Source organism: Carcharodon carcharias, chromosome 20 (genome assembly GCF_017639515.1).
Source record: "Carcharodon carcharias isolate sCarCar2 chromosome 20, sCarCar2.pri, whole genome shotgun sequence".
Lineage (NCBI taxonomy): Eukaryota > Metazoa > Chordata > Chondrichthyes > Lamniformes > Lamnidae > Carcharodon > Carcharodon carcharias.
Genome location: NC_054486.1, coordinates 44,467,594 through 44,484,697, shown reverse-complemented (window position 1 = coordinate 44,484,697; position 17,104 = coordinate 44,467,594). Strand labels below are relative to the sequence as shown.

Genomic DNA, 17,104 nt, shown 5'->3' with positions numbered 1-17,104 from the left:
CATCACTAGATGCCTGGAGATCCCTTGACTTGGTACTAGGCTCAAATTATCATTCGGAAATCTGAAATCCATGCCACAGAGATCAGCAAATCTTTGTGCGAGCTTTCTTTGAGGTCAGTGGCAAGTGTCATCACTTCACCGCTGATTACAAAATTTGGACCAAAAAGTTTCTTCTTCCACAATTATGCTTAAATTTTCAATTTAGATGTTGTATTAATTACAATATTACTCCAGCATGTGTTATGATCTCCATGGAGATCAATAACTTTTAAAAAGAAATTCAGACTTCCACTTAACAGCTGAAAGAATGACGTCAAGATTTCACAATTTAAAACTTTTACTGTAACAAATGACTAAAATAACACTAATAACTAAGCAGTATTTTCTTTATGTTGGCAACTTATATTATAGTTACAGAAAATGACATTCTTCTTGTATACTTATTACCCATCGCAAACTCCATGGGACTACAGTCCTTTTAGCAAATGGCCCAAAGTTGCTTCCAGCGGATTCCTGTATCCCCGTTTCGCTGAGTAGTAACTGCAAGTGACCGTCTCCAGGCACTTTCCTCAGTTTTTGTTGAGGTCCTTAAATCCATCGCCAGCAGTAAAGACTGTTCTGATGATTTTCCTTCCCCCTGGCATACCAGGACGAATCTCCTGGAATCCTTAGATGGCTGCAGGATGCATTGTTTTGACTATAAACCATCTCCCTCCCACATATGGCTGTGGTAGTTCGCAAAGTCAAGTAGCCTTTCCCCTCTGCTGACCCCCTAGATTTGCTATCTCTCTGTGATATTCATTGATTTGTAGAGAAACTTGTTAACTGATCTCAAAAATGGCTACATCTGCTCTCTTCCCCAAGACAACATGAAACACATTAACCCTGCATTCAGGTAGAAATGCTAATTAGCTATTTTTGACACCAACTCCTCTTTCATCTTAGAAGTAAATGGGCAGTTTACATCAGAACTGTTTACAACCCGATACCTGTAACACATTTCTGGGCTTTGGAAGACTCTGAGTCTACTCATTGCAAACTCAGAGACAGTTGCCTTGTCTCCAAGCGTAAATACCTTGCACTTTTTCTCAGTAAATCAATCTAAACTTTATTTGATCTCTAACAATCAAACCGCCCAGGCTTACTGTCAGACAGACTGCAGGACAAGTCACATGACCAGCTTCATTTATTCTAAATTTAAAGCTTCAGTCCCATAATATTAATAATCTTATTGTTATGAGACAGCCTTTTGGTAAAGCTAAGTTATTTAAAAAGCCCAGAGGGAAACTTTAAACAACTGTTATAACCTATACTTTTAAGTGTTATGTTTCAGATGCAACTCTAAATTCAGGAATCAGACCACCAGTTCTCGAGAGGTTTTACATTAAACTAAATGAAACATTTTATTAACTTACACAAGTTAAATATATACACATAGCTACAAATTACTACTATCATGACTTTAACAAATTCCCAAACTAATCTCCATTAAGGCAACAGCAACCAGTGACTTAACCAGACTCTAGGCAAAACATTTTCACCTTATGAATTCAAAACGAGGTTCCTTTCACTTTGATTCATGTGGAGACTGTTGGAGGCTTGCAGTTGCTTTGATCTTATATTGCCTCTGCCCTGCCTACACAAAACTGCTATCTTTATACCTAGCACAGATCATTAAATGTAAATTTTCATTGTATCACCAACCTCTTCAAATAATAAAACCCCTCTCATAGTACCAATTTTATTAGTAATATAGACAGATTGCTTGATCTCTGCTAGCTAGGTTTCACCCCATATCTTGAATGCCCTATTCAAAAAATACAAATGTACTCTACATCTCTTACCTCTCAAAACTAGTACAATCAAAGCACCCAGACTAGCTGGTTTTAATTCAATTAAGACACACCCACAGACTAAACCTATTTTAAAAGAAAAATATTTTCCAATAATTTTATATACATTAATAGCTTCATGACAATTTTAACACATTTAAAAATTTGATACTTTAAAATTGGATATTCCTAATGTATGTGAAAGCTGTTTCCAGTTATATAGCAAATACAGCTTAATCTTCAGTGTCCTGAAAACACTTTTGAGTATAATTTTGAGTAAAGTTAGCAAGCTAATTTAGTTTTCACAACATTTATACCATGGATATTTTTTCCTCTTACTACAAAGCTTTATTTGTTATTTGGAATAAAGTTATAATCAATCACTTCTTTGTCCTGTATCTTAATTATGACAGGGTTTTTATTTACATTTCATGTAAAAGTTACACAACAGAACTCACTTGGTAGTGGAACCAAAAGGCATGAATGCCAGGAACTTTTCAAATTGACTGTTTCAGATGCAGCTTTGCGGGTAGCAGTCACACCTCTGAGTCAGAAGGTGGTGGGTTCCATTTTCCCTCCAGACACCTGACCACAAAATGTAGGCTAACACTTCAGTGCAACACTGAGGAAGTGCTGCACTGCTGGAAGTGCAATCTTTTGGATGAAATGCTAAACTGAGGTTACGGCTGCACTCTCAAACAGCACTTTTTAAAGAAGAGCAGGGTAGTCGTTCCAGTATCCAAGCCAAGTTTTACTTACCAATCAACTTCACTAAAACAGATTACCATTATGTTTGTGGGAGCTTGCTGTGCACATATTGGCTGCCACGTTTCCTACATGTATACTTTTGGGTTGTGAAAGGAACTATATAAATGGGTTTTGCCTTCAGTTATATATGAATATATCATATGGTTTGCATGATAACATTTCAAAAACACGCATGGTGTATACTCAACCATTTGCACTCCCGTTACCTGCATTCTTGCTTATTTGGGAAACATTTTGAGAGTAGTGTAGAAATAGTAGCCACCAGCAATTTTTTATGACCTTTGTTTGTTCTGCTTCTGTCAGCAAAATAAACTGTTGCTGAAAGAGCTGAATTAAGAGTTGGTAAGCTTGCTGGAAGCTCCTTTGTGTGCCAGCTTGGACTTCTAGTCAACTAAGCCACCACAAGCCCACGAGAGTTGGCCGGAAATGCTCCTTTGATGCCAACAACATCCCCCAGCTATACAAATGAGTGTTAAAGACTGCATCTGCTCATCTTCAAGGTTCTGTTGGCAGCCTCCATTGCGTTGATCTCAGTGAAGCTGTTGACTTTAAAATCAATACAGGGCATGTGTTGAACATAACACCAGCTGAAGATAGCAGAGATATGCTAATATTGTAGACACTGTGTGAAATCTCAGCTGAGGCTGTGCAGGATTTGAGCGTCAGTAGTCGTTTGTGCGCACCTCTTTCGCTGTCAGGAGTTGGGTGCTACTGGAAAATACCAAAGGCAACAAGTGGGAACACGTAGCACGCTGAGGGTAGTGATCATCTGTGCAATTTGTGGATTCCTGATCATCTGTCAATTTAATTTATGACTGATGATCAAGACTCTAGTGTCAACATTAGTTGTCATAAGTATAACCTCTCACTACCATTTGGAAATGATGTTCTATCTACCTGGTGTAGTCAAATAATAACATTGACACAACTTTTAATGAATTTAAAAATAGTGAGTATTCAATGCTTCTATTCATAATTAATCAGCGGAGTGTTTATTTTACCAGTCCCTGTCATAGTTGTGTTACGTCTACTCTTAAGGGCCGTAACTTCCTACAAAGTGCTGGCCCGCAGGAATTAGAAGAAGTAAATGCCTATTTACCTGGTCTTGAAAATTATGCTGACACTTCCTTTCGCCGGAGATGCTTGGGGCCTGCATTGAGAGAATCCTAGCAGGTGCAGGCCCCAGCGAAGTCTAGTTCCAGTGCATTCAAGGAGGCCATGCCCCTTTTTTATGACACTTGCTGCCGTAAAGCAGTAGGTTTGAAGGGCCTGGGAGGTTGACAGACCAGGGGAATGTAAGTATCTAAGGGGGAACGGTCCGAACTCTGGGGGAGGGGGAGAGGACTGAGGTCCAGGGGTTGGGGTGTGGGAGGGGGTCTGAGGTACACAGGGGGGACTGTGTGGGGGTCCAGTGGAGTCGTGGCAGGGGGGGTTCGCAGTGGGGCTCATAGAGAGAGGTCTGAGGGCTGGGGTGTGGGGTGTGGCTCATCGAGGGGTCCAAGGTCTGGGGGGTCCGTGGTCGGGGAGAGGGTTGGTGGGAGTCAGAGATCTGGGGTGTTGGCGGTCCGGGTAAGTTCGTGGAGGGTGGGAGGTGGGGAGGGAGGTCGGAAATCTGTGCGGAGTGTGGGGTATCAGAGGTCAGTTGAATGTCCGGGGAGGCGGTGGAGGTGACGGGGTGTGAGAAATCCATGGCCGGGGGTGGGGGTGGGTGTCTGAGGTCTAGGAGGGTGTGGGAGCGCTGGGGGGGTGTCAGGGGTTCAGGGGAAGTGGGGAGGTGTCGGAGGTCAGAGCTCAGAGGTTCTGGGCTTCTGTCTTGTCTCTGCATTATCATCAACTGCTGTGCATCTCTTCTCATTTTGGAAGGGAAATGGCAGCTGGTCAATGTGGGTAATGGTAGGGTGTCTAAACCATTGGAAGTATTTATAATGGCCCGGATCCTCCAGTCAGCAGCGGAGTGGGAGCACATGCTGCTGACCTCATTCACATCTGCAGCCTTACATTTTTCTGCTGGAGGCTGAGGGCCTTCCTGTCCTGACTCCAGCTTGAATTCAGTGAGCCAGTGAGTCAGGAAGCTCAGTGGCAAAAATCACAATTGCAGTCACTCCACAGCCCCTTTAATGTCACAAACTGGAGACAAACCCTTGAAGTCTGACGGCAGTTCAGTGAGTTTCACTGTTTTTAAATGTACCTGTTAACTTTTTAATCCCAGATTCCCCCAAGAACCCTGTCATCCCAACACCTCCTGACATTGTTCAACGCCCCCCCCATACCGCTCACCCGCCTGAGACCCTAACCCTAACTCCCCTCTGACAGGGTTCAAACGCCCTCCTGACACAGTTAACCCCACCCCAACACTGTTCAGATCCCCTGACACAACTCGCCACCCCTACGCCCCAGACAGGGCTCACTCCCCTACCGTCGACAATGCTCACACCCCTTCCCAACACCGCTCACCCTCCCCCTGACACTGCTCACCACCCCCCGATACTGCTCATTCCCACTCCTAACACTGTTCACCCCCCCCAACTCTGCTCACCCACCCCTGCACTGCTCACCCCCTCCGACACTGCTCACCCACCCCGACACTGCTCACTCCCACTCCTAACACCGCTCACCCCACCGAGACTGCTCACACCCCCAGCACTGCTCATCCCCCCCGGCACTGCTCACCACCCCCCCGACACTGCTCACCCCCCCCGGCACTGCTCACCACCCCGCCGACACTGCTCATGCCCCCCCAGCACTGCTCACCACCCCTGACACTGCTCACCCTCCTCCTGACACTGATCACCCCCTCTCTCTGACATTACTCAACCCCTCTGCACCCAGGTTGCCTGAGCAGTGTCGAGGAGTGGGGGGCTTCAGCAGTGTTGAGGGGAGGCTGAGCAAAGTCTGGGGTAAAAAGTGTTGAGAGGAAGGTGAGAATATTGGATGGGGTATGCACAGTGTTGGAGAGAGGGGGTGGGAAATGTCAGAGAGTTGTGCTGTGTTCCAGGTGTGGGGGGAGCAGCGTCGGGAGGGGATGAGCTGTGTCAGGAGTGGGATGGGCCATGTCAGGAAGTGAGCTGAGCAGTGTTGGGAAGGGATGAGCGGTGTTGGAGGGTGGGGGATGAGCAGTGTCAAGACAGCGGGCTACTGCTACCAGCTACTATGGGCATTTTGAGGTTTTTTTTTAGGACGGCCTGTATTTTTAAGAGAAATACAAGACTGATCAAAAGGTAGCTGATAATGTAAAGTGATCACCTTCCGAAAAATTCCTATGTGGATTATACTGACAGACCTCTCTTGAGAGAACATGGAATGTCGCACCTGAAGAGGTGTCAAGGCCTACTTCAAACAGAGACACTTTTTAGACACATTTCTAGTTCATCCATTTCTAGCCGTGCACCTTTAGTCCACAATGATCTTCATTTCCTCTCTTTGGCACCAGAATCCAGAGGGGAGACCAAAGATAGGCACTTGCTTCAGGTTTGGGCTGAGGTGACAACAGCAGAAGAAGAGGCCTAAAGGCTGGGATTTTCCAGCTCTGCCCACCGCGGAGCTGGAAATTTCTTCCTCAAGTCAATGGACCTTTGGCTGGTCCATCAAATTTTCTGTCCCGCCTGTGATGATTCAAGTGGGACCAGAAAATCGCGGCCAATGTTATAGAGTCAGCAGCTGCCCAATAGCCACAGTGGTCGTGAAGAGTGGGCCAGGCACCAAACAGCAAAATGAGAAATTTAGACTTATTTTTAAGTCTCAAAAAAACTTAAGGGGCTCTCCCAGATAAGCAAAATCAGAGTGGGGATTGATTAAGTAAAGACGATGCTTATCTAACATCTTTCAAAATCTCAGAACTTTCCAAAGCACTTTACAATCAAATAAGTGTGTTTTGTGTTTACTCATCACTGTAACGTAGGGAAAGGTGGCAGCCAATTTGCATACAGCAAGCTTCCATAAACGGCAATAATTTAAATGACCAGTTAAACTGCTTTAATTGAGAGATAAATGTTGTCCAGGGCACGGGGAGAACTGGGTAACTTCAAATACTGCCTTGGGATCTTTTATGTTCACTTGTGAGGGAAGGTGAGCCATCAGTTTAGTATTTCATTCGAAAGATGGTACTTCTGATGGTGCAACTTTCCTTCAGAATGACACCGGACCCTCAGCTGAGATACAGCTCCATTATTTATGGGGAAGCAGGGAGAGTATGGCTGGGAGTGAAAACAGTGAAAGAACATGGCAAAGCTGGGGTGTAGAGATCCTGTCAATCTTATCAGCTGCTGGCATTAACATTTTGTAGGTTCATCACCCACTTGGCAGCCGACTAAATTGACTGACTGGTCAGTGAGCCAGAAGTAAGGGCAGTGGGAGAAGGCTGCAGTGAGGGACCCATGGGAATGGTGCCGGCAACTGTTGGTGGAGGAGAGGCCTGCAATCAGGCCTGGGCAGATGGCGACAATGGAAGCTAGTGATCAGGGCAGGAGGAGACTAAGGCTTCCTTGAGGGGCAAGGGGGAGCACTCCTGCCCAAAAGGAGCACTGATAGAAGCACTTACCTAGATGAATTGAGTGGCTCCTGCTTTTCATTAGCTGGTAACTCTCCCCACCGCAAGGAAATTTGTGTAGCAGCAGTAAATTTCAATTGCAGCTTCTCTTATTTCTGTGAGAGTCTGACTTAAATAAGCTAATTAAGCATCCTGTCACTGTAAAAATGGGGCTGTGCGCACACAGGGTGGGTTGGGATCACATCACCTTTTTCACTTTTAAAGCTGCCACAGTTGCCTTGAGAAGGTTAATATTGAGGCCTAAATCTCTGGAGCAGAGCTTGAACTTACAAACTTCTGACTGAGGCAAGAATGCTATCACTTGGTATATTAAAAATGGAGCAGGCTATTTTCCACTCTATTCCCACTGATTATGCTATTGGTAGATTATTTCAAAGGGAGCCTCAGTAATAAATACAAATCCAGTCCCATAACATGCAGGTGAACCTGCTGAGTAGCTACTGAAACTCATTAACATTAGCTATAAGAACTTTCCTCAGTGGGGCCCACAGAAGCAGCACTCATCCCAAGGCCTGTGCGTTAAGTCGCCCCTGTAGCCATCTGGTGGGTGGCCCTGAGGGGGAAACTAGTCTTTCCTGATTCTACACACAGTGGAAGGCTGCGGTTCTGGTGGAAAATCCAGCTATCTCTGACTGTGGTTAGGCCAGGTCACTGCAATTCCCCACTCTTACTCTATTGATTGTTTAATAGGATTGGAGCAGAAAAGTGACAGGCACAACCTTCACCACTGTCCATTTCAATACTGTGCTGATTGTTTGCTAGATGTGATGAGTCAAAAGCATGTACAGTGTAATAATATTCAAATCACAGAAAGGCATCATCAGACATCTTTTCCATTGCCAGAAATTTCCCCCCATCGGTGGGGGGGGGGGGGGCGGAGTTGTGGGTGGGCGTTGTGCGGGAGCGGGGATGAGCGCAAACCCGATCGGGTCCGTGCTGCCATTTTATGTGGGTGGGCCTGGAAGTGCTATGTGCTCCCAGTGCGGGTGGGGGTTCCCTGAGTGGTTCCCTGCGAGCACGTGAAAGAGCTCAGAGATCTCCCTGAGGCACGGAGGTGCTTCAGGGAGATTTGTTTCAATGTTAAACTTTTAAATAAAAAAGTTTTAAACTCTTGAAACAAGTCCCCCCATGTGCCAGTGTCACATGAGCTGGGACATGTTAATAAAATTTTGGAAAAAATTTTACTGATTTTTTAAACACTTCATGAAACCTCATCTCGCCCGTGGATGAGGTTTCATGAAAAATGCAAAGGCCGCCTGGGCTCTTTGCCTGCCCGCCAACCTTAATGTTGGACAGGCAGCTCATTTAATTGTATTAATTAGTTTTTAACAGGCCTTAATAGGCCTTTGACAGCTCGGTCACTGACAATCTAAATGACACGCGGTGACGTCAGGACACACGCCTGATGTCACTGCTCACCAACAGGAAAATGCTGCCCCATCATTTTTGGCATAACAGTGCTGGAATATAGAGGCCATGTCCCTCTCTGGCACCCAGTATTGCTATGGACCAGAGAGTGGCTATTGAACTGTAATGCCTAGGAAGTCTGTGCAATGATCAGTGCCCTCGAATGATTTAAAAACATTTTATTTTAATCTTCAATTGGCACCATGGTGGCCAGTCCATGGTCTTGAGGCCAAACATCAGTCAATCTCCACAACCGCTGCATGCTCACTCCCCAGAAGATGTTGGGGAATCCACAGAAATGATGTAAATAACCCCAAAGCAGAACATTCAGCCAGGATGAGGGGGACATCTTTGTGGTGGATGGAAGTCCTGTCTCATTGAAGATGTGCCCCAATTCCACGACAGTGGAAACTCTAGCCTGCTCTGTTAACTGTCAAATTTAAAGGTTGCATGGAAATATATATGGTGAAACATGTAGATTTCAGCCCAACTTTCTAAGTTCTCCCTGGTGAAAAATGGTGAGAGGTGTGGTTCTTAAGATGTTATCAACATCCTCTACAGCAGATCACAAGTGTGATACACTATAAATCAATCCTAGATGTCATCACAAATAAATCGGAACTGTGAAGAAATGCTTCTATTAAATTTTGTGAATCAACATACATGCATTAGGTGTCTCTAAATGATGACATACTGCAATACTGATCTCTAATTGTATTGGCCAATGTCAGCCCATGTTAGTAAACAACAGCTGTTCAGAGGCTGTGTTGTATTTGTCTAAATTTGTGCTTGCATCCCTTGAGAATTAATTTCTCTGCAATGTGACAGACATGAATGGAAATGATGGCTAAAAGGTTTGTGTCTGTATATGACACTGTACCTGTGTATAGCATAGATTTATAATTGCAAACCTAAGCAAACATAAGAATTCCTGAGCAAAACAGTACCTGTGCAAGAAAAAGTCAAAAGTGTTAAAAGGATCTGTTAATAGTTGCATGGCGTTTACTTGCTGAGCTTGTTAATACATTCCAAGTTCATTTGTTAACAAGTTAACAAGATTTTATACACAAGTAGCCTTTTAACTGATTACTAAACCATGTCTCACATTTCTTTAGTAAGACAGAAGAGCCAAGTTGCACATCCACCTTGCCTCTCTGTAAATAGCTTTCTCAATTTCACACATCATTCTAGCACTGAGATCAGATATGAGTCCATTAAAGCCATTTTTCTGTCAATTAGTAGTATATTCATGGGTTTGAAGAAGAATGGAGTTCACTCACTCCTTTCCTGAGTTTTCCTCTTCTGGCATTTGTGTCCAATGAGGGTATAGCAGGTGTACAATTGGAGAAAGAACCCAAAATCTAACACTGTATAGCAGAAAACATGAATGCACCAAGACTGTGTCATTGTACTGCTATTTCAAAGCTTCATCTTTCTTCACCATTTTGTTTTAATTATTAGCTGAAGCACTTTTACTTTCTGGGATGCAGTAAAATATATCCATGCAAACTTCAGACCTGTTTGTGAATAATATTTCTCAGATATTCAACTGTTCTTTTTAATTTTAATTTCTTCCACTTGTTTTTAAGGCCCCCAGTATCTTGGGCCTGTCATTATCCCATGATGGTAGATGGGCAACCTGCTTTTAGGCATTGACAATGCTGTTTTCATCCAGTTCATTCGTTCTGCTCCCTATGTGCAAGTTTATAGTTTCTGCTTGGCAACTCTCCACAATGATACCATTAAGACTGGGAACTCTCAGTCCACCGAGTCTTGAACATAAACTCCGACTCACCATTCTGCAAACAAAGTGCTGGAATCTGGTATCAACCAACATCAATATTATTGTACTGCTATAGTGAAAGTCTGACCTCAAGATGCTGCTTGCTTTATTTTAGTAGAAGTAAATTTGTTCCTATGAGGAAAGCCCAACTAGTGAGTTTCCATTGGGCTACTTGTGGATGTGTACAAATAGGAACATTTCTCAACAATACATTTAAGGATCTTTCTTTCAATTATTCTGAGGGGAATACTTTGCACTGAATGACATTCTTCTATGAAGCTAATGCTGCAGTGTATTCCTGTAGTTAGCCATATACTCACAATCCAAATGACTGTGTCTGATTCCTTCTACATCCTCAGCATGAATGAAGTAATAGCATCTTTTACCCACAATATCTACAGGAGTTAGATCCATATAGTCGCTAATCCTACAGGGTACAGAAGCATAAATTAATCAATATTAAACATAATAATAATAAATTAATAACTTGAAAATACGGCATAGTAAAATGGTCTATTTTAACATATTCCACACTAACTTGTCATTGAAAAAATAGACAATGGATAGAGTGCTGCGGGGTGCAAAATATTAAACTGCTGACACAGATGCAAAAGAATTGGCTTGGTCCCCCATTCTGTTGCTATTTGAGCCCAGTTGTATGTGAAGGCACCAAGTGGAGATCAGGCATTTTCCTGCAGGATAGAGGGGAAAACATTGCATGCATTCCCACCAGGCAGCTGGTCAGTCATTAGTGGCACTGGCTGTGGGTGGCCCATACACTTGAAAGGTAAGGCTTGGGTTGGATCATCAAGCAAAGGAAATTAAAAAAAGGAGCAATGTATCCTCATTAAAAAAACAGAAACATAAAACACAGATAAATGAAAGACAAGTCTACTTACCGGTTTTCACAGTAAACAATATTGAGGTCCATATTGACTCTGGTGACAAACATTTGGCAGTCAATCCTGACTTCATTAATAGTAGGAGGAGGCAAAGCATGAGCCACAACTACTAGACCTATGATTTGAGTAGGGAGCACACGTCCGTGCGAAAGAGAAACTCTCAACCGTAACCGTCCAGTTATATGAATGACCTGAAACACAGTAACAGTATCACAAGGTGTAAATGTTAGCAGTCTGCCAGTTCATCAATGTGGAAGAGTGGCCACTTTAAATGCAATGTTTGGCAAAAACAATAAGATTATTTTACCCCTTGCATTTTTGAATTGCTAACATACAATAAAAGGACACAATAGTAATGACTATGATGTTGATATTAATAATTCTAGATATGGTTGTAATAGATTTACATAAGGTAAGATTGAGAAAAAATATGGTCCAATATTGCTCAATCGATAATTGTATCAAAAGGAAAATTAGTTAGTGTTGGATTTTGGGAAGTGATAATGTATTGTTTATTAATGCTTAATACTTCTCTGACAATTCGTGTAGTTTCAAAAATGGATTGAGAAACCTTAGGGAAAGGGTTGAAATAAATACATTTGTGCTTATTAAGGCCTTGTTAACAGCTGATCAATGGGAACTTGTTCACAATTATGCACCATTGGATGATTGCTGAAAATTGAGTATTTAACATCAGGTCACATCTGAAACTTACAGCTTAACAAGGAGGAACAATTTGAAGTATCACACAGGTCTCTTGCCCCAGTCCTTCTCTCTGTTACAATTCTGTAACAAACTCATCTTGTCTCTGAGTTGTTTCCATGAAAGAAAGAATTTTTACGTGACTAGTTATTAGTTTGATTCACAATCCCCCACCAGAAGGACTTTGATTACTTTTGGTCTGGTTCTGGCCTCTTGACATGCCTGTCTTGGGTGACCCTAATAGGTGTTATATTCCCACCAGCAGAGCTCAGGGACAATGTAGCATGCAAGGCTTATCATGACAAAGTGCAGTCCCTAGAGAAGGACCATGTTTAGGTCTGCAACTTCATTCTGAAGGCCATCTAAGAACTGGTTCCTGCTGAACCCTTATAGCTCAATGGTTGTGGATTGGCTGTTGTTGTTTTCAGATTGGTTGCTGCAGTTCATGGTTAATTGACTGTGGTTTGGCTGGTTGCCAATACCTGGACCATATTAATGGAAGGATGGCATCTGATGACTGGATGCTTTGTTTACTGCCTGTCCTCTGGTGACTGGCTGGAAGGCATCTGGTGACTGAATGCTGGAAATAGCTGGCTGTGGTTTGGCTGGCTGCTGGTGAAGGACGGATGGTTTCTAAAGTTGACGGCAGGTAATGGACTAATGGCTTCTGATGACGGGCTGCTGGTGTTCGCTGCTGGACTGGTTGATTGTTTTGAGTGACTGGCTGCTGGACATGAAGATGGACATGACTTGCTTGGCTCGCTGAAGGCAGATGGGTGATTGTGGATTGCTGGGGTTCCTAGCTTTCTTGGTCTACATGGCTCAGCTACTCATTAGAAAAATAATCATTGACTCACTTAATTCTGTAGTTATAATTACATGAAGTAGTGTACCCATCATAATATATTTATGGAAATATAAGAAAAACACTGGAATTTTGGGCTTAAATGTGTCAATAGCTTGTGTTTGTATCTTTTCACTGTAACTACCCATCTTGTGCCTTACATGAAATAAAAACAAAAATGCTGGAAATTCTCAGCAGGTCAGGCAGCATCTGTGGAAAGAAACAGTTAAGTTTAGGTTGATGATCTTTCATCAGAATATTCTCTATTGCCTCCATTAAATGCCATCCTTTGGGGCATTCGGGGACTGTTTTGGTCTGGTTTCTAAATGCTAATTTACAATATTATTCTACCATTGCTTATGATAATTGCACTCTCCATAGTGACATCAAAGGATATTTTGGCATTCATAATAGTGAAGTAGCTCACTTAATTGTTTGAGAAAGAGGTAACTTATATTTATGTAGTGTGTTATTATGTGCCTGATATGCCCGATAAACATGAACGGAGTGGAAATGATGGGTTCTGTGCGTGTAACTGCTAACTTGGGAATTCAGTGTCGGGGTGGGGTGTGTGGAATTGCTGCTTTTTGTCACCTATATTCAGCCTCCAGTAGCTCCTTAATCAGATGTACAGATATTTTATCGGTTGGTGAGCTTTAAGATTTTCTCTCTCTAAATGGGGGCAGCAGTTTAAACCAATACTGGGGTGTTATAAGTGCTGCATTAAATTTATAGCTTAAGTAGATAATGTACTTAATATAACTACAGATAACAGTTGAGTAATATTTCTAAACTTGAAGCCTAATTCGTTAAATATAACACAATAAAGATGGCAGGGCAGGCGATGCATTGCAGCTGTAGCATGTGGGTGTTGGTAGATACCAATGTGATCCATGGCAACAACATCTATAGTAAATGCCTGCAGCTCAAGGAACTTTGGCTTAAGGTTGATGAGCTGGAGCCTGAGTTTCAGACATTGCAATGCCTCAAGGAGGGGGAACGTTATCTGGACACTTTAGACCGGAATGTATGTGACGTCCTCAACCCAAACACACCCACCCCTGGCTAAAATGTCAGCAGACAGTCTACTCACAATCGCAATAGCAATTTAGCGTTCAGAGCAGCATTAGTTGTTTTAAGCCAAGACTTTGGCCCCTATCTTGGGAAGAAATTCAATTTTATAGAGCTGGCAACTGCTAGTACTACAGGCAGTTCTACTGTGTCAAGGGGACCCAAGTAAGTCAGGGATTTAGACGAGGGGGGTTGAGGGGCCAGGTTCAAGAGGCCAGGGGAGGGTTGAAAGGAGTGGGGATGGCTTTTGGTGGGTGTGGGAGAGGGGGGGTTGCCTCTGATGGGCCAGCAGGCCTGGAAAGGAGGCTCCTCCACCTTGCTTAACACCAGCCCCAGCAGCTAAAGCTGCCAGGACTCCCACATGGTGTGGCACACCAACCAATAACATACCTACTCATCTGATTAATGGGCTACATTCCCATATCAGGAATGTAGTTGAAGTAGGGGACAATATAAAAACAAAAAACTGCAGATGCTGGAAATCCAAAACAAAAACAGAATTACCCGGAAAAACTCAGCAGGTCTGGCAGCATCGGCGGAGAAGAAAACAGTTGACGTTTCGAGTCCTCATGACCCTTCAACAGAACTGATCTTCGTTTACAAGGAGAGGGAAATATAAGCTGGTTTAAGGGGGGTGGGGGGGGAGAGAAGTGGGGGGGGTGGGGTGTTAGGATAGGAGCAGATCATCAAAAGGTGTCACAGACAAAAGAACAAAAGAACACAGAGGTGTTGAAGTTGGTGATATTATCTAAACAAACGTGCTAATTAAGAATGGATGGTAGGGCACTCAAGGTATAGCTCTGGTGGGGGTGGTGGAGCATAAAAGATTTAAAAATAATGGAAATAGGTGGGAAAAGAAAAATCTATATAAATTATTGGAAAAAAAAACAAAAGGAAGGGGGAAGAAACAGAAAGGGGGTGGGGATGGAGGAGGGAGCTCAAGACCTAAAGTTGTTGAATTCAATATTCAGTCCAGAAGGCTGTAAAGTGCCTAGTCGGAAGATGAGGTGCTGTTCCTTCAGTTTGCGTTGGGCTTCACTGGAACAATGCAGCAAGCCAAGGACAGACATGTGGGCAAGAGAGCAGGGTGGAGTGTTAAAATGGCAAGCGACAGGGAGGTTTGGGTCATTCTTGCAGACAGACCGCAGGTGTTCTGCAAAGCGGTCGCCCAGTTTACGTTTGGTCTCTCCAATGTAGAGGAGACCACATTGGGAGCAACGAATACATGAGACTAAGTTGGGGGAAATGCAAGTGAAATGCTGCTTCACTTGAAAGGAGTGTTTGGGGCCTTGGACGGTGAGGAGAGAGGAATTGAAGGGGCAGGTGTTACATCTTTTGCGTGGGCATGGGGAGGTGCCATAGGTGGGAACTGAGGAGTAGGGGGTGATGGAGGAGTGGACCAGGGTGTCCTGGAGGGAACGATCCCTATGGAATGCTGACAGGGGGCGGTGAAGGGAAGATGTGTTTGGTGGTGGCATCATGCTGGAGTTGGCGGAAATGGCAGAGGATGATCCTTTGAATGCGGAGGCTGGTGGGGTGATAAGTGAGGAACAGGGGGACCCTATCATGTTTCTGGGAGGGAGGAGAAGGCGAGAGGGCAGATGCGCGGGAGATGGGCCGGACACGGTTGAGGGCCCTGTCAACGACCGTGGGTGGAAAACTTCGGTTAAGGAAGAAGGAGGACATGTCAGAGGAACTGTTTTTGAAGGTAGCATCATTGGATCAGATGCGACGGAGGCAAAGGAACTGAGAGAATGGGATGGAGTCCTTACAGGAAGCGGGGTGTGAGGAGCTGTAGTCGAGGTAGCTGTGGGAGTCGGTAGGCTTGTAATGGATATTGGTGGACAGTCTATCACCAGAGGTTGAGACAGAGAGGTCAAGGAAGGGAAGGGAAGTGTCAGAGATGGACCACATGAAAATGATGGAGGGGTGGAGATTGGAAGCAAAATTAATAAATTTTTCCAGGTCCCGACGAGAGCATGAAGCAGCACCGAAGTAATCATTGATGTACCAGAGAAAGAGTTTCCAGGACAGTCACTGACCTCATCTCTGCTGGGCATCTTCCTCCCACAGCTTCCAACCTGATAGTCGCCCAACCTCGGACAGCCCGCTTCTACCTCCTACCCAAAATCCACAAACAGAACTGTCCTGGTAGACCGATTGTGTCAGCTTGCTCCTGCCCCATGGAACTCATTTCTCGTTATCTTGACTCCCTTCTCTCTCCCCTTGTCCAGTCCCTTCCCACCTACATCCGTGATTCCTCTGACACCTTACATCACATCGACAATTTCCAGTTCCCTGGCCCCAACTGCTTCCTCTTCACCATGGACGTCCAATCCCTCTACACCTCCATCCCCCATCAGGATGGTCTGAGGGCCCTTAGCTTCTTCCTCGAACAGAGGCACAAACAATCCCCATCCACCACTACTCTCCTCCGTCTGGCTGAACTTGTTCTCACACTGAACAATTTCTCCTTCAACTCCTCTCACTTCCTCCAAATAAAAGGTGTGGCTATGGGTACCCGCATGGGCCCCAGCTCTGCCTGTCTTTTTATCGTTATGTGGAACATCCCTTGTTCCAGTCCTACTCCGGCCCCCTTCCACAACTCTTTCTCCGGTACATCGATGATTACTTCGGTGCTGCTTCATGCTCTCGTCGGGACTTGGAAAAATTTATTAATTTTGCTTCCAATCTCCACCCCTCCATCATTTTCATGTGGTCCATCTCTGACACTTCCCTTCCCTTCCTTGACCTCTCTGTCTCAATCTCTGGTGATAGACTGTCCACCAATATCCATTACAAGCCTACCGACTCCCACAGCTACCTCGACTACAGCTCCTCACACCCCGCTTCCTGTAAGGACTCCATCCCATTCTCTCAGTTCCTTTGCCTCCGTCGCATCTGATCCAATGATGCTACCTTCAAAAACAGTTCCTCTGACATGTCCTCCTTCTTCCTTAACCGAGGTTTTCCACCCACGGTCGTTGACAGTGTCCGGCCCATCTCCCGCGCATCTGCCCTCACGCCTTCTCCTCCCTCCCAGAAACATGATAGGGTCCCCCTTGTCCTCACTTATCACCCCACCAGCCTCTGCATTCAAAGGATCATCCTCTGCCATTTCCGCCAACTCCAGCATGATGCCACCACCAAACACATCTTCCCTTCACCCCCCCTGTCAGCATTCCATAGGGATCGTTCCCTCCAGGACACCCTGGTCCACTCCTCCATCACCCCCTACTCCTCAGTTCC

General features: G+C 44.4%; 1 protein-coding gene across 1 annotated transcript in view; it reads right to left on the bottom strand.

Annotated features, from left to right (window-relative positions):
- Window positions 1-17,104, bottom strand: part of LOC121292274 (neuronal PAS domain-containing protein 3) — a 1,542,391-nt gene that overhangs the window by 26,315 nt on the left and 1,498,972 nt on the right. Inside the window, exons 8-9 of the mRNA XM_041214104.1 lie at window positions 11,236-11,429; window positions 10,657-10,763 (exon numbers count right to left, since the gene is read on the bottom strand). Coding sequence (XP_041070038.1) covers window positions 10,657-10,763; window positions 11,236-11,429 — 301 coding nt within the window. The remainder of the gene's footprint in view (window positions 1-10,656; window positions 10,764-11,235; window positions 11,430-17,104) is intronic.